We start from the raw sequence: 19,935 nt of genomic DNA, 5'->3' as shown, positions 1-19,935 counted from the left end.
GGCTCGGGGAGCCTTGGACCTGGGGAGCGGCGCCCCCTGAGCGGGCTGGGCTGCCCCGGCAGGGCTGGCGCTGAGAGCACCACGTTTTAAACACGTGTGTAGAGATAGATCCGCGCAGAGCCACTGAGTAGAGCCTTCCTCTATCCCTTCTCCTCTCCCTCTTCTCTTCGAGGGGAACTGGAATCCGAACGGTGAGAGGCAGGGGAGCGCGAATCCCCGTGAATCCCATCTGAATAAATGTCTATATTAATGAATTATTAACTCGGCCGCTCGTGACCTTAAAACTGGAATGAGGAGACGCCTAGGGCAAGAAGGAAAGCTGCTGAATCCTTTATCGGACTCCTGTCAGAGGTAGCCGACCATTTGTCTTCCCCAGATCAGGAGAATTAATTAATATGAAAGGCAAACTTTTTAATTGTGTGTCAAACGAAATCAGATAGGGTGTCCCCGATTCAATCCCTTGTTAAAAGGGGTTTAGCTCCCTTTTCTAACCCAAGCCAAAATAAACCCTTCGTGTTTCCAAAGAGAAGGACTTCCTCCATAAATGTTGTTTACAAAAACAAACAAACAAACAAAAAACCCCCACCACGACCACCACCAAAAAAAAAAAAAAAAAAAAAAAAAAAAAAAAAAATTCCCACAAAACCCAAACAAACACCCTAAAAGGAAAAAAAATCGCAGGGAAAATGATGAATTTGGGTAGCTAATTTATCGATCTTGGCTCCTCTTCCCGCTTGTTTTATTTTAGAGGTCATTAATCAATGAAGAAAAACACCACCGTGTTCCCTCTTTGCATTTAATACACTTACCCTCCTTATTTATTTCTTTTGAACAAATTCCTAGCAAATATTCACCAATCGATTCGTAGGCGATGGATTTGTATAAAGGTTTGATCGCCTTCTAAACGGTCAATGTGATTTGTTTCAGCACTTGTCCTCCAAATAATGAAAAAGCCTGAGAGAAGATGAAGGAGATGGCAGTAGTTAAAGCCTCCTTTCTTTTTTCCCTATCATCTTTACATCCAGGAGCAAAGAAATAAAATAATTTTTAGATTAAAAAAAAAAAAAAAACAAACCCTCGCAACAAAAGCAAACCTAAGAAATAGGAGCAAACAGAGCAACTCGGGAGAGACAGGAGGGGCGCGCACCAACTGCGCTGCCAGGGGAAGCGAGACCAGAGGTCACGGCTGGCTAAAGCCACCCCGGGGAGGTCCAGGTTCAGGGCTGCCAGCCCTGCCGGCGGATCCGCCTGCTCTGCTCCTCCCGAGGGAGTAGAGGGGCCAGGAGCGGTGAGGATTTGGGGAGGCTGGGCGAGGAGCCGTCCCCGTGCCCTGCCCTGGCGGAGGCGCCGCTGCCCTTCCCGCTCTCCCCGCCCGCCCCGGCCCGCGGCTCCCCGACCTTCCTCGCGGTGCTTTCCTCCGTCCCCACCCTGGGGCGAGTGGACCCCGCGCAGAAGCCCCGAGGCTTCCTGTGGCTAAGCGTAAAAGCCAAATGGCAGGGCGGAGTGAGCCCGCCGGCCCCGCCCGAGTGAGCCCGGCTGATGGGGTGACCCGCGCCCGCCCCGCCGCCCGCACGGCCCGGCACAGCTCTCCTTCCTTCTCCCCCTCCTCTGCTTCGGCAGGGTCCCACAGTGTCAGGGGAATCTATAAATTGTATTCTGCCACCTCGGTCGCTCAAAGCACTACTTTTCTGTCTGTTAAAAAAATGCCAGAAGCAACAGATTGAAGTTCGCCCGAATGTGAATCCTCACGGAATACTGCTGTTAGCAGCTCGAAGCGAACGCAGGTATTGACTATGTACTTAAGTCCATTAGTTAAGATCTTTTCCTCTACTTCATCGCATTTTTCTAGCTCGAAACGAATTTTTTGAGATTGTTAAAGCAGTTCAGTATTTTCAAAAGAAGTCCGGTAAGTAAAAGGAAAACAACCATAGCGCAGATGTGCACGGAAAAAAAAAGAAAAAAGAAAAAAAAAAAAAAAAAAAAAAAAAAAAAGGCCGGATGGAGTGGGATAAAATCGTGAAAATTGTGACCAGGAGCTGGGCAAGGACAAGACATTGTATTAATGCAGTGAAAACAGGAGGGAAAACCAAGCGCACCGACTGTCAGCGGCGGTGCAGACCCGCAGTCCGCACCTCTGTCCCTCAGCTGAGTGGTAGCGCTTCAGAACTTCAGAAAGAGGATAAATAGGTCTAGAGGGATGAACATTATTACATATTGCACAACAGGACTGATCAAAGACTTAAAGAAGGCTTTTATAACCAATTTTACAACCTCTAAAAATGGGTGCTGGGGGTGATCCTACTAGTGTTTGCCTTTAATTTAGGTGTTATCAATCTAAACAGCAGATGACGGATGACCTTGTCAAAATTACTCCAGCCAAAACATTTTTTGCCCCAGCCCTGTTCAAATTCGTGTTAAAATGTCCTGCCTTAGACACAGACAAAGTCTAAACAGCAGCAGCTTTCCCAGGCTCCGCGAGAATGAAGGGTGGGAAAGAAACAAACTAGAAACAGGGTGAGGAGAATGGTGAAAACGTTTTGCACGCTCACACGTTATGTTTGCAGGCAATTGCGCAATCAGTGTCACCGTAACACCTGTCTACGAGGGCCCTTCTGACACTAGGGAGATGTTTTGGTAAGATAAACAGTTTGTACATTTTGCCCTAAATGCGAGGCACACTGTGTGCGTGCGAGATACCTGAGAGATTATAGTTGTCGTCTGGTTTTTCATACGGTGTAGGAAAGAAAAGGGAAAAAAAAAAAACTCCCAAACCTGTTAAATACTCACTGATACGTGAGATCGACAACTGGACAGTGGGGCGGGAAACGCAAATTTCTAAGCAGAATGGGGATGAAAAGTCACCAGAGGTGAGAAGTTTTTCGCCACAGGTTGCATCTCTCTCTGGCACACTTCTTGCACCGCGCTGTAACCGAGTACAAAGAGGAGGAGTGCGGCGTGCTAGTGCTGCTCGAGGATGCGAGGTCTGAGGAGGAGAAACTCTGGGGCGGGGGGTTCCCCCGGCTGCTGGCACTGGGCTCAGCCGAGCCAAAGGGAGACATGTCACCCAGCACACACATTAAGCATGAGGCAGTATCAGGGCAGGACAGCTCGGGTAGGTGTCTAAAATCCACCCTAACCCCCGAGGGGCAAAAAGCAAGTGAGGCAAGAGCAGAGCTAAGGGAGACGGGCCGGGGACGAGGCGCTCGGGCCGGCTCTGGGGTCGGGAGCTCCCGCAGCTCGGCTCTGGGGTCGGCGCAGCGGAGCGGATCCGGCTCGGGAGGGCGCCGAGCCACCGCTCCTCTCCGTCAAGATAAAAGACACAAGCCCAGCTCTTTTCGGGGTGATTGTGCATTGGAGCTAGGATTAATACGGGGCGGGAAGCGGGGGGGGGGGAGCGATAAAGAAAAAGAAAGACGGAGAGAGGGAGGGAAATTGGAGGGAGGAAAACTGGAGAGAGGGAAAGAGGTAGAAGGCTGGGGGTGGGAGGGAGGGAGGGAGACAGGGAAAGAAGGGGGGAAGGAGGAGAGAAGGGAAGAAAGGGGCACCTTTAAAAGTTGAGCAAGGAACAAAGTGGGGGAAGTTGCCAAAAAAGAGCTCTGCGTCCAGAGTCGCTGACTTCCCGATCCCTCCCCTCCTTCTCGTACACACCACACACACTTGTATTTTGCGCTGTCGTAAAACCCACGTGTCTCGCCCGGAGCCTGCCAGAGCCGAGCCCAGCGCTCGGCCGCGACTGCGATGCGCAGCCACAGCAGAGGGAGCCCGGCGGCTCGCAGCTAGCCGGCCCGCTGGTCCCGGCGTCTGGAGGAGGATCACCCCGCTCCCGCCTGGACAAAGACCGGAGAAGTCTTTGCTCCCGGCCGCTGTCCGGCTCGAAGGCTCCCGGGGCCGCCGACAGCTCCGCACGCCGCGGGCGCAGCAGCGCTCACCCTGCTCAGGTAAGGCAGACCCGGGCCGGGCCCGCAACTTGTCCCGGGCAGCGGGGCACCTCCCTGGGCCGGGATCGGGACACGGCCGGCCCGCTAGCGCCCGAATGGAAAAGAGCAGCGGCCGGGGAGACCCGCGCGTGTGTGCGTGTGACTGAACTTTCCCCCGCCTCCTCCTCCTCCTCCTCCTCCCTGTTGTCAGCGGAGAGTCGTTTGCTTCCGCGGAGAGAGGGCAGGGAGTGAGGAGAGCAGTCGGTGCGTGCGCCGGGGCCGGGGTGAGCTGCGCGCCCCGCGGGCGGCGGGAGGGCTCTGCGGGCCGGCCTGAGGGGCTGCCCGCTCCGGGGCGGGTACCGGGGACAGCCCTCTCGCTCCGGCCTCAGGCTTTTCCGGACGAGTTTTTCTCCTGACGAACCTGGGCAGGGTCAGGGAAAGCGAGGGGCGCAGGGTCCCGCCGCCGATCCCCCCCAGCCGCGGGCAGAGCCCACGCGTGTCCGAGCGTGTGTCCGACCGCGGGGTCGGGGCGGCCCTGCCGGGGCGGGGCGGGGGTCTCACGTCCTCTGTCCCCTTCCTCCCCGCTCCACAGCTAGAGCGATGCTGAAGCCCGGAGACCCCGGCGGATCCGCGTTCCTGAAGGTGGATCCCGCCTATCTGCAGCACTGGCAGCAGCTTTTCCCGCAGAGCAGCCAGCTTAAAAGCAGCGGGCCCCTCGCCCAGCTCCAGCCGCCCGAGAGAGCCGAGCCCCCGGCTGACAGCCTCCGCCAGCGCCCGACCTCCCTCTCCTCCGCCTCCTCCTCCTCGTCCACTCCGTCTTCCTCCTCCGCCTCGTCGTGCGTGGCTGCGACGGCGGCTTCCCTGGCCGGTCTGACCCCCCTGCCTGTGACCCAGCTCCCGGTCTTCGGCCCGCTGCAGAGCTCGGAGCTCCCGGCCGGGGCAGCGCCCGCTCCCCTGCAGGGCAAGGATTTGTGCGGGGCCGGCAGCGGCGGCGGCGGCAAATGCGGCGACCGTGGCGCCGCCCGGTACCGCTGCACGGCCGAGGAGCTGGACTACTACCTGTACGGGCAGCAGCGCATGGAGATCATCCCCCTGAACCAGCACACCAGCGACCCCAACAACCGTACGTATCGTGCCCCTCCTCGCTCTCCTCCGCCCCGAACCCTCCTCCGAACGCGGCCGGCCCGGGGACCGCAGCCGGTGCCGCTCCCGCTCCACCAGGAGCATCCCCGTCTCGCCCTTCCCTCCCTTTAGTTTCTGCGCTGTTACCGGTTGTTTCAGGAGACGGGAGACAACCCTTCAGTAGCAGTTTGTCTTGCCTGAAACCAGGTCCCTCCCTGGAACGCTCCCTTCACCGGAGAGGCTGTGGGGGGGTAGGAGGGCTGATTAGGAAAATGGATTCAGCAAAGGTTCAGGACAACTAGCTACAAACCTGGAGCTGTCTCGCCTTGTATGTCCCACTCCACTCTCGCCTGGAAAGTCCAGGCTTCGCTGAGTACTCAGCAATCAATTACTCCTCCGAGCTGGGCAGGGGGAAAGACGGTGTAGGGCGAAGTTTTCTTATTTTTTTATCTCGGAGTATCGTTTCCTTTCAGACCTCGTTAACACCTCGCTGGTTTTAGTTTTCACCCCTACGGAAAAGCATGACATGGTAATTTAAAGAGAAAACCCGATTTTCTAGACGAAAAAGTCTGCTTGAGCGTCAGAATTAATTTAGGACTTGATGGTTATGAAGAGTTTTATAATGCCGCTGCCAGTTATACAGCGAGGACGGTTTTTGTGGGTGGGAGGGGGCGCCCCTATTATTAAACATCTGTATGGATGAGAGGTTTGTAATTTTAGAAACTGGTTCTGCCTGTATTTTTTTCCCTGTATCTATCAATACGACGCAACAGAGGAAATTCACGGGATGAAAAGAACTATATGAACTCCTATTAGTTAATCATTTTTATAACTTGCATTCAGAGCACACGGATCTGTCCCTCTTAAAACACATGGGCTTCTGCCCATGAACTTTTTAAAAAAATTGTTTCAAACACTCTCTTTTATCCTAAGGTTTCTTAAAACTCTTCATTTTTGCTGTACTTCTCAACCACCACTCCCCAAATGTCTGTTTAAGGAAGGCTGTCGAGCAGACAAACGAGACCCCAAACCAGCAATCCCTAAACACACCACCAAACAAAACGCGGATTCGTTTAATTTAATTTCAGATGAGAAGACTGTTTCGAAAGTTTCCATGATACCTTATTATGTATTAATTAAACTGCGTGGATGCCAGCACAGGCTTCAGCTCTGTGCATATGTGAGGGAGGAAAGTTGAGTCGGAGTTTGGTGGAGATTTTTCCCGCCTTCTTAACATTGCAAATCTTTCTATATTGGATGTCGACTTTATTTTTAGCAACTTCCTTACGCTTAGTTTTACTCTGTTCGTGTATTTTGTGTTCTCGGGTGAAGAAAACGTGATCTTATAAATTACCAGCAGAAAAATGGAATACGAAATGCCTTCTAAGCAATAACCGAACCGTTCAGACAACACATGTTTTGCTTCTCGGAGCGTCTCTGTGTATCTAAGGGGTAAAGGTTTTAAAAGGAGGAAGGAATATTAAAAAGCGGTTTAAGTTTTTTAAGGAGTGAGTGGAATAGCAGCACCCCGCAGAGTCGGGGGCGAAGCCTGGATAATTTCTTCCTGAGCGCGATATTAAAGGTGGATTGGGGAAAGCAAACGGGTCGATTGCGGAAAGGAATCGCGTCCGGCCCTGACGGGACAGCCGCCGCCGTCGGAAGGACGGGCAGAGGGCGGCCAGCCTCATCTCTCCTTCTTGTTTTGTTTTGTTTTTCTTCAATTCGATCTAAACATTCTTGAATTTACTTGTTTGCAGGGCGGCTTTCGCTCCAGCCGTTATTGGCTTCCTCTAACACTCTTTCAGCGCGAGTGTTTCAGTCTGCTGGGACCAAGCTCAGTTGCTTCGGGCAACTCGTGCTGAAAAAAAAAAAAAAAAAAAAAAAAAAAAAAAAAAAAAAAAAAAAGAAAAAGAAAAAGTAAACTTTCATTGAAGAAGGAGTGCGGCAATCACAGCCTGTGCCGTGCCACGCACTCCAAGCACTCTCAGGATCAAGGGGACAGGCTGCAGGGCCCGGCTGCCTCTGCGCGGCTCCCCGAGCGCCGCCGGGGTCAGGCCAGCGGTCCTTGGGCAGGCGGGATTTCCAGCTGCCTTGACTTCCACCCTCACTCCCCTTTCGCATCACTCCCACCCTGGCTGCCCATTTGAGGGGAAGAGGTTGGAGCAGGGGGTGAGATGAGGAGCGTCTATCTTAGTTTGGGTTGTACTTGCTTCCATGTCCGGACAGCCCCCCGAGACCCCGGGACAGGCCGGTTCTCCCCCGCCCCGCACAGACACGAACGCGCCGGGATTAATCTCCTCCCGGCAGCGGGGGCATCGGTCTGCTCCTCGGCCCGGCCCAGCAGGCCTCCGTCTGCTTCTCGGGCTGTGTTCTTACTTGTACCTCCCTCATCAAGCGAGAGAGCGCCCCGTCTCCCCCTGTTTCCCAAATACTACCGCTATCTCCATTCTGAGCATCCCTCCTTTCCGCGGGGCTCCTGGCGTGTCCCCGCTCCCCGGCAAGGTCCCACCCGCTCCAGAGAGGCGCCGGCGGACCCCGCGTGTGTCCCGGCGGCTCTGCGGGGCCGGGGCGGGTCCGGGCCGGCCGGGGGAGCCCCAGCCCCAGCCCCAGCCCCGCCACCCGCCCGGCCCCGCTCCCAGCGCCCGGCCCGGCGCCGCGCGGCCGCCGCGGGAAGATGGATGGGCGGCGGTTTCCCAGTAGACACACGCCTTGATCGTCAAATATCAATGGATATGGCACGGTCTTGGGCGAGGGAGGGGGGCGAGGGCCCCCTAGGAGCTGTGGGTTAAGCGTCTGTATGTAATTGTTTTAAATTGAAAGGGAGTTAGCTAGGGAAAAAAAAATAATAAAAGCAATCAAGAGACAAAACCCCAATTAGAGCCCAGCAGTCTTTACTCCCAGGGAAGTAAAGGAGCTTATGTTAAAGCCCTGATAATGTGGCAGGCGGCTGGGGACTGTTTGCTTCCCAGCCTCGAACCTGGAAGGACAAGGGTATTTCTGGGCGCTGGGGGAGGGGCGCTGGGGCGGCCAGGAGATCCAAGGTGGGTCGGGGGACTACGGGACTGGCTTGCTGGAGGTTTGCCCCTCGCTCCTGGGGAGACGCTTCCGCACTGAGAGCTCTGAGACTCCCCCACCTTCAGCAGAAAGCACCAACCTGCCACTGTAATAAATACGCTGTGTAAAACTGAAGTGTCACGCGGCCAAGCACTTTGCACGCCTTTTCCCATTCAATTTATGGGGAGACAGTGTATATATAACGCGCAGTGAAGTGGATCAGTGTGGAAAATATTCGGACCTTTTTTTTTTTTCTTCTGGACTGGTGGTAACCTGTATGATTTAGCTATTTTACATCATTAGTTACCGAGCACCCTTAAACATAGCAGATAGCCATACATTAGATTGAGGTTAGAGAAGGTGGTGACTGTTTATTTAGGGTGATAAAATGGTCCATCAGCAGTAATCTCCATCGATATGTGCCACCAGGAGATGAAGGATGAGGGGACAAGCCACAATTAATTGCCCTATAGTTTTGTAGGAGAGAGTGGAGCCGGTGCGGACTGAACTTCGATCTCCTCTCCTAGCGCCTATTCATCATCTCTGCATTGTATATGGGGGTCTCTCAGGGGCAGAGGGTGGCAAGGTTTATCTACATACAATATTCTCCTACCCTTCTCATACCTGACACGGAAATTTAATTCATTCATACCTACAGTAAAAGGCAGGCAAAATCAAACCCACCTCCTCTCAACCCGCCCCCTAATCGCCTCTTAAAAATAACCCGAAAGCCTCTCTGCAGGCTGGGTGGGCCCCCTGACCCACTTCGGGGCGCCCAGGCGGGCTCTCGAACAACATCTTCCCCGCAGGAGCAGGCGCGGGGTGTTCCTGGCGGGGTGTTCCTCTGAGGCACAGAGCCCGCGGCCGCTCCTGCTCTGGGGCGGGAGCAGCGCCCGTGCCGCCGGCGGGGCTCCGGCCGGGGAGTGCGAGGGGTTAAAGCCCTGCCAGAGAGGGGGTCGGGCGTCCGGGGCCCGGTGACAGCCGTGGGTCAGGGGGCTGAGCTTGGTGCCACTCTCTGCAGAGTATTTAGAATAAATAAGTAAATAAATAGAGGGCACTCAACAGGAAAGTCCACCTGTGTTTTGCCCCCACCCCTGAAAGTCTGCCTCCAGTGAGGCAGTCTGAAATAAACTGCAATGATTTGGTGAAAGGAGGTAGATATCAGCTCATCGATGAGGAAACTGAAGAGGGGGGCTTTGCTTCCCTGGAAAGCTCCAGCCCTCAGGAAACGAAAGGGTACTCTCTTCCAGCCCTCCCTCCTGCTTAGCTGGGCACCCAGGCCCTGACCGGGATGCAGGGCCAGCCGTAGTGATTTATACTTGCAAGTGAGTAATACCATGTGAAATGATGGCCACTTACACTGGATACCTGCATGCTTGTGGTGAATTATGAAGCAGAGGGTCAGAGGCCACCCTTCTTTAATACCAGCAAACTGCAGGTATCCAGTCTAACTGCACCTTTGAAGCATATTATTGCTGAGGAAAAGATGTATTTCTTTCATTTATTGTTACAGCTGGTTTGCTGGTAAAAACACCATGTAAAACCCTAGTTTTCACTGACAAAAGGTTTTTCTTTTCAGATTCGCTTTAAAGCATGCAGTAGTAGTGCTATTTATGTTGGTGAGTGTTTAAAATTACATTTTTGGGGCAATAATATGTCTTTTTTGCTTAGGTTTAGTACTTTTAAGTGTACTCACATAGAGTTATAGTATTGGCATACACTGTGTTCATTTTTCTGGAGGCACATAACAGTAACATATTGCAGTCCTTCCATAAGAACCATGCCAAACAGCTCCACTAGAAAATCCTTTAATTTTCTTTTTCTTGTGTCTTCCTTTCCTTAATCCTCCTTATCTATGGAATATGAAGGTATAAAGTAGGAAACTGATCTCCTTCCAAAGTGTTTGGCCGTATCTGGGCCTGCAATGGAGTATTCCCATTGACTTTACCTTCTACATCTCTAGATTTTATCAGGACATACTCTGCTCTGGCTGCAGTCCTTTATTTTTCCATTTTCAGAAAGTCCTCCAATTTTCTCACATTTCTTGCTTCTTGACTTGATTTGGTGCTTGACTGATGCTATTACAGACAGTGGAATTATCCATTTCAACTGTTCTCAGTGAAGCCCTGTACTCACACACAGCTGCTCTTTGAGGCTAAAACTGGAGGAAGGGCACAGTATACTTCTCCTTGTCACTCTGTGTGGCCATCCTCTGGGAAGTTCACACTTGTACAAGCGTCCCTCTCATGTGAACTCCCCACACCAGTGTGGGTCATGATGGCCACCATTCAGTTTGGAGACTCTGGTGATGTCAGCGGAGCACAACACTCTTCCTCTCAAACCCCGTTTCTTTTCCATGTCTTATTGAGTGTGTGGGTGCAGCGTGTCACATTGAAATCTGCAGTAGACACAAAGATGATGCCGTTGATCCCGTTGTGAGGCAGGATATTGTGGAAGTCTTGGAGTTCTTGGTTTTTTTTCCCCAATCTGATCGGAAGGAAATCCTTTCCTTGTCCTCTGAGGCAAAGGAATACACTGCCTACAGTGATAGTCTTTAAATGGATGCTTCCATGTATTGCACGAAAATTAGTCACAGAGGAGGAAAAGATGCACAGTAGCTTTTTACTCCAAGCATGGTAAAATATATCTAGGATGGCTTCCATTCCTTATAACATTTATGAGAATTTTTTAAGATTTTATTTGTATGATTATATAACAACTAAAGGTAAATGTATAAAACATGAAACTAAGAAGAATTTCAGTACTGCTTAGTATTAAAGACAGATTCCTCCCTTCTGATCAACAAGCCATTAGCCAAAACAGTTTCAAAAGATGTTTCATTTTCCAAATTTTCAGCTTTGGCAGGACAAAGCGAAAGGAACACAGCAGGGGATCAGATACTGTGACTGCCAAGCATTAAGACATTACCACTGTTTTTGGACAGTGGAAAATAAATATCACCATGTGTGACTTTCTGTAAGGGTAAATGACAGCGACACGGGGTTTGTTTATACTCCTCAACAATTTCTTAGTTTCTTTTTCTTCAAAATGTAGAAATAAAGTGTTTAACCCAAGTTCATGCACACATATTGTCAGGATGAAGAAAAGAAATTATTGCTCTAGGCAGGTACTGAAATTTTTGTGCATGGAAAGTTACGCATATCTGGTGGTCAGATGCAGGAACTTGACACTGAAATTGTCTGACTGCAGTAATGAAGACACTTTAGCACATTTAACGTAAATTTCTCCAGAGATACAGTTCCTCTAAGAAAGCCATTGTAATCAGCTAGTTGTGAGGAGGGTTGCATCTAGAAAATATTAAAACAGTGCAAACAATTAGAATTCAAGGGTCTACCCTGTGTGCTAAGTGACATCATGGTTAGACATAATTTCTTCAAGTTCTCAGTTTCCTGTAAGATGTTTTCTTTCTAACTTGCATGAGTAGATGCCAGATTTCATAGAATCATAGAACAATTTGTGTTGGAAAAGATCTGTGAAGTCATTGAGTCCAACTGTAGATCATAGAGTTCAGCCATAATCTGCTTAGAGTGTATCACATGCCAGACTGTTTCGGATTGCGGGTTTGTTTTTTGTTGTTTTGGTTTTTTTCTTCCTTTTCCCTGTTTGGGATCCTTTCCTATGTGACCTCCAGTGCCAAACCACAGTGCTGTCCCTAACATCTTTGGATATGCCAAAACCATGGGGTTTCTTGATGACTGGTTTTGAAGAGGAAAGGGAAGAAAAGATACTATGGTGATACCTCACTTTCCAAACTAGCTGTGGAAATAATAACAAAAAAAAACCCCAACTACCCCCTCCTCCCCCACTCCCCCCAGCATATACTTGAAGACTTTTATTCATCATGTCTCAGAATAGTTGTAGGAATATCTGCTGTGTAATCTTCTTTTAGGACTTGCCAGAAATATCTTCCCTGGGGTCCTGCAAATCCCATCCTCCATCCACCTCTAACTGGCGTGGCGGCGAGAGCAAAACCCCTCTGCAGTTGCAGTTTAGCCCAACAGAAGTTGTTTCGCGGCAGGGATTATGTCCTTAAGGCCAGGAGAAATTGCACCCTCCAGCCAAAAGTGAAGCTTTTTCCCGATGTAAGCGAGGTCCCCACTAGGTGGCTTTGTCTCGCCGTGCAGGTCGGTGCTCCTCTGCCTCCTGCCTCCTTCCTGCCCGGGCCTGCTAGGGATGGGCGGCTTAGGGCCAGTTTCACATGCAGCCCTTCTTCAGGAGCACCTGCCAGAGTAATGCACAACCCAGAGCTTGTCTCCTTACTTTCTGTGACTGATGCTGCAGGCAGGGAACTTGAACAGACCCAGCAGCGGGTGGAGACAAACATTTTCTGCAAGACCCAAAGGTGTAAGGATTTTGAGGGAAAGTAGCTTCCACGTGTAATTTAGTAATAATTTCTTATTACTGAATGCACCATTTTTTAAATGGTAAAATTTAAAAGAGGATAACAAGAAAGAGTGATTATGTAGCACATGTAAAACTGGAAAATACACATAGAAGCCATAATTTGAAGATGCATCTTTTATTGTCCTTTAGCAGCTTTTGCTGAAATGAGGAGAGGGTTTTCCTTTGAAGGATCTGTAGGCAAGAGGCCTGCTTAATACAGTACATCCACTTTGGAAAGAAGAACATCTGAGTCAGGGCCCCTGAGAATTGAAACTGGTTGCAGGCAGTCTAGCAAGTCTAAATCTGTGGCATTGACCAAGAAATTCCCACTTCTGTAGTGAATGCTGTGCTCTGTTTTTATAAGGAGTAGTATATAAAATTATTCGGAGAAAGATGTAGGACTTGCTACACAAATACTACACCATAATTATTGTTTTTTCTTTGTACTTCTGGAATAAATTTATATGAAAACCTTTATTGCTCTGCAAAAATGAAATGTGAAGAAGATGGCAACCTATTTCAAGAGATTCATTGTTTTGTTAACTCAGCATATCTCCAGAGAAATTAATTTCTTGAACATGAAACATTTTCCTGGAAGATCTACATTTGCGGCATGTGGAATAGTGTGCAGTGGAAACATTTAACCAAAATTTTCTTTGCTCAGAAAAGAAAAGTCATGGTAGGATCTTCCCGAAATAGAGACACATCATTCATTATTAGCAACAGTTAGGGAAATTAACTGTTTTACAGACTGATCTTTTTCACAGGAATTGCTCACAAACTCGGATATGCTGTTTTGGGTTTTTTTTGCCTGGCTTCAGTTCTATGTAACAGGCCAAAAACATGCGTTCTCATTCAATAAATAAATTTTCAAATGTGTTCTAGGAACTACTAATATTTGCTGCATAATTTCAGTTTTAAGATTAGGTTTGTCTTTAGGAAAGCAAACGTGCATGCAGGCTCCAATTTGTCACTCATGAGGTTCTGGTTTATTTATTTTATTTTCCGAACAGACAGGCATCCACACACACATGTTAATGTAAGAAACAGAATGAATGTTCATTTAAAATAAAGATTAAATTAAATCTTGTTCCAATTAAGCCCTTGGGCTGAGCTGTGGTAGGACAGTTGAGAGGGACTTGTAAGGCACTATGACTGTGTTTTAAAATGTCTCACTTAAACACACTGGGATGGTTTAACCAGGCTATTTATATTAGTCAAAAAATTCATCTTTAAAAGCACTGTTAGAGTAAATGAATCTTGGCAGGTTTGTGAATACACCAGGCTTGCAAATTGTCTGCAGGATTTCTGCTCAACTTTGGAATTTCTTATTTAGGGCTTTCGTGAGATCAGAACAGCCATCCCAAGCAGCACACAGACGGGCACAGTGTGTGCGGGTACAGGCTGCATTGCTATGCAATGACAGCGCAGGGGTCTGCATGGCACGGCCCGTGGCACTGGTAATGGCTATGGCCAGCAGCACCCTACTGATGGTGTTTTCCCTGTTTGTCCCCCAGGATGTGACATGTGTGCCGACAACCGGAATGGCGAGTGCCCGATGCACGGCCCCCTGCACTCCCTGCGGCGGCTGGTGGGCACCAGCAGCGCGGCCGCGGCGGCGCCTCCGCCCGAGATCCCGGAGTGGCTCCGGGACCTGCCCCGGGAGGTGTGTCTGTGCACCAGCACCGTGCCCGGCCTGGCCTACGGCATCTGTGCCGCACAACGGATCCAGCAGGGCACCTGGATTGGGCCCTTCCAGGGAATCTTGCTCTTGCCAGAGAAGGTCCAAGCAGGTGCCATCAGGAACACTCAGCATCTCTGGGAAGTAAGTTGTATCATTCCTTCCTTGTCAAATTTGGTCTTTTTAAAGTAAACATGGAGTTTGATTGTATGCAGTACTAGCACCAGAACTAGCCATGAAAATAAGCAAACAAATCCACAATTCAAATAAACTAAGTAAGCAGATTTGAAAATGCAGCCAGTGCAAGCAGCAGCCTTGCTGTGATAAAGGTAGCCAGAAAACCAGTGGACAGCACAGAGCTCCAATTGGTCTGGAGAAGAAGACCTGACTGTTGCAGGTGCTGTAATGTGTAGTAGAGAGACTTGATCAGAAAAGTCTGAAGCTTTTACAACACCTAGTGCTTTCTACATTTTGACCTGAGTTGCAAGAGCTGATGGAGCTCTCAGGTCACAGCCCCAGCTGTATCATGTTAGAGCAGCACATGTGGGTTGAGATGGAGTGCAGCACCTTTGCTGTGGCCCCCAGACAGTCCAAAAAAAGCTGCTGAAACAAGCCCAGGACACTATTCTACAGCCTGACCCTTTCCAGAGTAAAGGAGTTAGTGCTTGTTCAGTTTAGTTCAGCTCTGGTCCTGTACCTACTTTTGTGTGAAAGCCACTTTCAAAAAGTGCTTTTTTTTTTTTTTTTTTTTTTTTTTTTTTTTTTTTTTTTAAATTTGTCACTGTCTTAGAGAGGGTAACAGTGATAACTGTTAGGGAAAAGCTATAATCCCTGTGTGTCAGAAAGAGCTTACTCTCTTCCTAGTCTTTTGCCATTCATTTCTACTGGAAGGTATAATTTTCTAGTTCTGTTTAGTCCTCTGTAGCTTGCCTTGAAACTAACTGCAACAGTCAGTAGAAACACACCCATAGATCTGTTGTATTTGCTCATCTAGAGCAAATCCAAATCTTCAGGACATAAGGAAGCCATGAAGATGCAGAGTGTTTTTGCTGTCTTCAATGTGTGTACAGTGAAAGTGAATAGATCTTTGAAAGATATTTGGGGGTGTGGAAGAGTAGGAGCTCCTATGCTTAACTATGTGTAAACAAATAATAAACAACATATCAGGGTCTTAGTCTCAAGGTATTTACCCAAAAATATCATTGTGGCAAGAAGGTGATTTTCACATTAAAAAGATCAGTCTTGTAACACACCTGAATGTGATCGGTAGAACTGGATGAATTGCAATGATTGGGAATTTTGCTGCTGCCTTCAGTGGAGATGAAATTTCTGTTGTACAACAGATGTTGATAATTTGGATTTAAATCTGTTCCTACCAAAGCCCAGTGATTATAATTACAGTATTTTGGGATATGTTATCAATCAAATATTTTTAATGGAACACTTTATAATTATGTTAGAGGCTCTACTTATTAAGAAGGGTATTGTGGTTTAGACTATTCTAATTAACAGAATATATAACAGTAAAATGAGATTGCCAGATCCACATACTACATAAAATACTGAAATTTAGATAAAATAAGTGGAGTCAGATATTTTTTTCCCATAAATATTTACATTACCAATTTAATTTTTAAATGAGTTAATTTTATGCAAGTAAAGTTGCAAATCTTGACAGTATCTTTTTAAATAAGGAAGAATTTTCAATTATATTTCAGGTTAACATAAAAACTGTTTTGAAGCAATGAAAGGAGCTAGGGCTTTAAAAAATTAAAAGCAAAAACCAAAAATATTTTAAGGAAAAAATAAAAACCAATAGTATTATATGTACCAGATTCAGGCCATAAGTGGTTGTCAGCTGAGTTTTCATGTGCAGAACTACTCTTGTGCTCTTAACACACAACACAGATTTCCTGTTGGCTAGCAAAATGAATGCATGTATTTTAAGTGAATTATCTTAAAAATAAGAATTCAAATTGATTTAACAATAATGTATTGCTAGGCAGCTCATGGTCTTGAATTATTTCTGTTAATGACAAAAACTGTTATCAAAGAAACACATACTCTGAACTTTAATGGAAATATTGCTGTTTCTCATTTGCTTTGTCTTTCAATTTGGCATACATTATCTATCAGAAAAAATAATAACTAATAAAGAAAAACATATTAAAAGAGAATAATCATAGTGTGTGTGTGATTTTACAAAACCTGATCTCTGAAAATACATAAAAGCAAATGACAGTATATATCTGAATAGTCTGTAATCATTTAGTCTACATGGTATAAAAGTGTGGATTAAATCACTGTAAATGATAAAGGAATGTCTCATCATAATCTCTTTATAAAGTTGTGACTTTAGTAAATTCTCTTCCACCAGTATTTCCCAGACAGCTGCAAATACAAGTGTGTCTACAGATCAGCTGTTCAGCATTAGGTCTTGATGGACCTTATGAAGAGAATTTCATGGTTTTAGTACCAAAAATTGTATTTTAATATTTTATTCTCAGCACTGTAAAGTTGATAGATATTTGTTTGACTTTGCAGTTCTTTGTGTACACCAGGAAAACAGAAGGGCTGTTGCGAACACTTTTAAGTGTAGTTACTGCTTCAATTGCTTTTCTTTTTTTAATGCTCTTTGTTGTGGGAAACATCAGAAGGATTGCATTTGATGTATAGTTCAATGCTATGGAAATATTCTTCAGCCTGTCTGCACAAGTGTTCCCACCATGCACTCGATGTTTGCTTTGTATGTAATCCACACAGCATAATGTACAGCGACACGGAGTAAATTACACACCATTCCATTACCTCACAACAGGCCTTGACACCTATGGGTGTTCATGGGAAATTATGGAGCTCTCTCACAATCAGCCAAGATAATTTTTTATAACTTACAGAAAGATCAGTCTTTCAGAAAGCCAAAAATATTAGTCATTTCAATTGTACTGCTTTCCCCCCCCCCCCCTTTGGCCCACTTCTATAACCAGAGTTTGCTTGTATTTCATAAAAAATAAAATAAACTCTGATTTGTTTAAAACAAAAACAGGACTGGGTGTATTAAGTAAACATTCTCTTTGGTAATTCAGGCATTTATTCCAGCAGTGCTTGATAATGTTTCTGATCCCTTTTTTATATTATTATTTTGAAGTAGTGAGAATAATCCTTTTGTTATTGCAAAGAAACAGAGACTTTCTTAGCAATTAGGTCTTACTTATGAGAATGAGATAATTTTCCACTAATGTGTTTTCTAGTAAAGAAATGGAAAGGCACACTTGATTCCAACATGTATGAAAACATTATCTCAAATATTAATGTGTCCTTACTCCCTGGAGATAAATTAATCTAGTTGCACATGGTTTCCCCTTTCTGTTTAACATCAAAATTTAATAAGAGTAGACTTAAGGAATGTATACGATATGCATTTAAATTCTATTAGAATAAAACACTGAAGTTTAAATGGGCATACATTTTAGTAGTCAAAATTTTTCAGGCTCTCAATTTTAAGCTGTGAATTCTGGAAACAGCTAATTTGTAAATGGTCTTTCCCCCTGCAAATACAGTTTAGACAAAAAAAACTCTTACTGACAAACGTATCAAAAGATACAGTCTTATAGTTTCCTGTTCTTCATGTGCCTGATAAAGAGTTTGTAGTCTCTTTTTTTTCTTTTATCAGTGGTCAAATAGTGTTTTTTTTTTCTTGCAACAGCCTAAGAATGTCAAATATATTATTTCACTTAATTTCAACTTTAATTAATTGAAGTTTAGCTTTTTTGGAAGAAATGCTTGATCATATGCAACTTTTTTTACAGGGATGAGCAAAATTCTATATATAATATATATATAAATGTATCAGGGTGTTCATTAGTAAATATAAAATGCTAAATCTGTGTAACTGATTTTCCCCCTAAAAAATTCCCTCTCTCCCCTGCTTCCTTTCCCCCTGCCCCCCTTCCCTCCTCCCCCAAATTACCTGGCACAAGAAAATGTGCATGTCATCTTAATAAAGTACCATATGGGTACTTATTGGCCTTCTTGTATCTCAACTGAAGCAAAAGAAAACATTGCCTTTGCTTTCTGCTGGACCAAGAACATTTCACTGGGATACCTGCTGGCCGGGGCCCATGCAGCAATACTGGACATTTTTGAACAAATTAATACACACAGAGGATCCTTACCCTTCAAATAAAGCACTCATTCCAGTTATAGTGATAGATTCATATTCAGATTCTCAAGGCTGCAGTTTTGGACTAAATTTGCTGTTACAGAAAAGCACTGGGGGATAGAATTATGTGCATGTTGTCGTTCTGTTAAAGTGAAAATTATGTTTCTCAGCAATCTGTCATCTAGTATTCCAGACTCCTTGTCAGTTCTGTTTCAAATTTCTCATGTTCATGAAATTCGAGTAATTTTGTCTTGAAAAACCTTCTTAGTTACTTTACTATTGTATCCTAAGTTATTCAGAGCAATAGCTAGTGCCATTCTGTTATTTTCTCATTTTGCCATTTCTGAAGATTTTGTGTGATATATGACTCTTGCATTTATTTTCCATTGAAAAAGCCCAATAATTTTTATTTTTATGTGTATTTTAAGTTCCCATGCTGTGGGAAAATATCACTAATATTGTGGTCAGTGGGAAGCTAAGATATAAGCATGGTAAAAAGACATTCAGCGCCACAGCTTCCTTAATTTATGTACCTTAAAAGAAAATTGTGCTAAGCATCTAAGAAAGCATCCCTCTATCATTAGTATTTCCAGATCACTTACTAACACATTTTCCCAGATAACTTCTGTAAGTTACAAACTTTTTTCTTAAGGTCCATAAATGCCAGTGTGAGCCCAAGTATAGAAGGTGCTTAATATTTAATAATTTTTGGTTTTAGGGAAGCGAAACAAACCCCTGATGTTTCTTTTAGAAGACTCGTGAGTTTTACAAGACTTTCTCATGCATTATCTTTCACGTTATCTCTGTGTTTTTGGTATGTTCTTTCTGTCTACACAACGTATGTATTGTATGCACATGTGCTACAAAATAAATCTAATTTGGCACAGGGACAGATTCTCTTCCTATTGAACAAAGTGAAGTTTGGAATAAACTTTGGTGTTTGGAGTTGGATACAGCCCCAGAATTTCAACAGTGTTACTGAAAACAGGAATTTCAAGGACTGCGTGGAACATTCAAATGTCTGGACACACACTATTCCCAGAAAAAAAAATATTTTCTAAATTGCTAGATCACGCAGGGACTATCTGTTTTTCCATGGCACATAATCTCACCTTGGAGATTTCATTATGTAATATGCAAAAATACTGAAGTGGAACACAAATAAATATAACCGCTCAATTCTGTCCTTATTTGACCACTACCTTTCCGCGTTGCTGACTAGGCACAAGTGTTATGGAAACATTTGACCTTTTAATTTAATTAATTATAAAAGCAATTTCCACTGTTGGATGAGACTAGTTTGTAAGGCCTGAAATTGCAATTAGTTTATAATACCAGTAACAGGTAATTATTTTTACCCAGTTGTGATTCAAAACTGGTAAATAAAGGCAGCACTTTAATGACCTATACAAGTGTCCAAAACGTGTTGTGGGCCTGATGTCAATAATGTATTTAATATAGATTTGACTAAGTGAAACAGTGCTGTGTGCTCTTCCAGGTGGTGGTGGCACTCAGTATTCTGCAGAACTACCTCGATCACTGCTCTACACATTTTGGTCCTCCAGATTCTGTGGCACCAAATGCGCATGGAACTT

At 45.9% G+C, this 19,935-nt stretch overlaps 1 protein-coding gene across 1 annotated transcript in view; it reads left to right on the top strand.

The window, feature by feature from the left end:
- Positions 1 to 4,517: 4,517 nt before the first annotated feature.
- Positions 4,518 to 19,935, top strand: part of PRDM6 (PR/SET domain 6) — a gene marked incomplete at both ends in the record, with an annotated part of 73,505 nt that continues 58,087 nt past the window's right edge. Inside the window, 2 exons of the mRNA XM_083883820.1 lie at positions 4,518 to 5,040; positions 14,015 to 14,322. Coding sequence (XP_083739946.1) covers positions 4,518 to 5,040; positions 14,015 to 14,322 — 831 coding nt within the window. The remainder of the gene's footprint in view (positions 5,041 to 14,014; positions 14,323 to 19,935) is intronic.

The sequence above is a fragment of the Zosterops lateralis genome, assembly GCF_965231275.1.
Source record: "Zosterops lateralis genome assembly, chromosome: Z".
In the NCBI taxonomy this organism is placed as follows: Eukaryota; Metazoa; Chordata; class Aves; order Passeriformes; family Zosteropidae; genus Zosterops; species Zosterops lateralis.
Note: the sequence above shows the minus strand (reverse complement) of the source record. Positions and strands in the feature narration are given on the sequence as shown.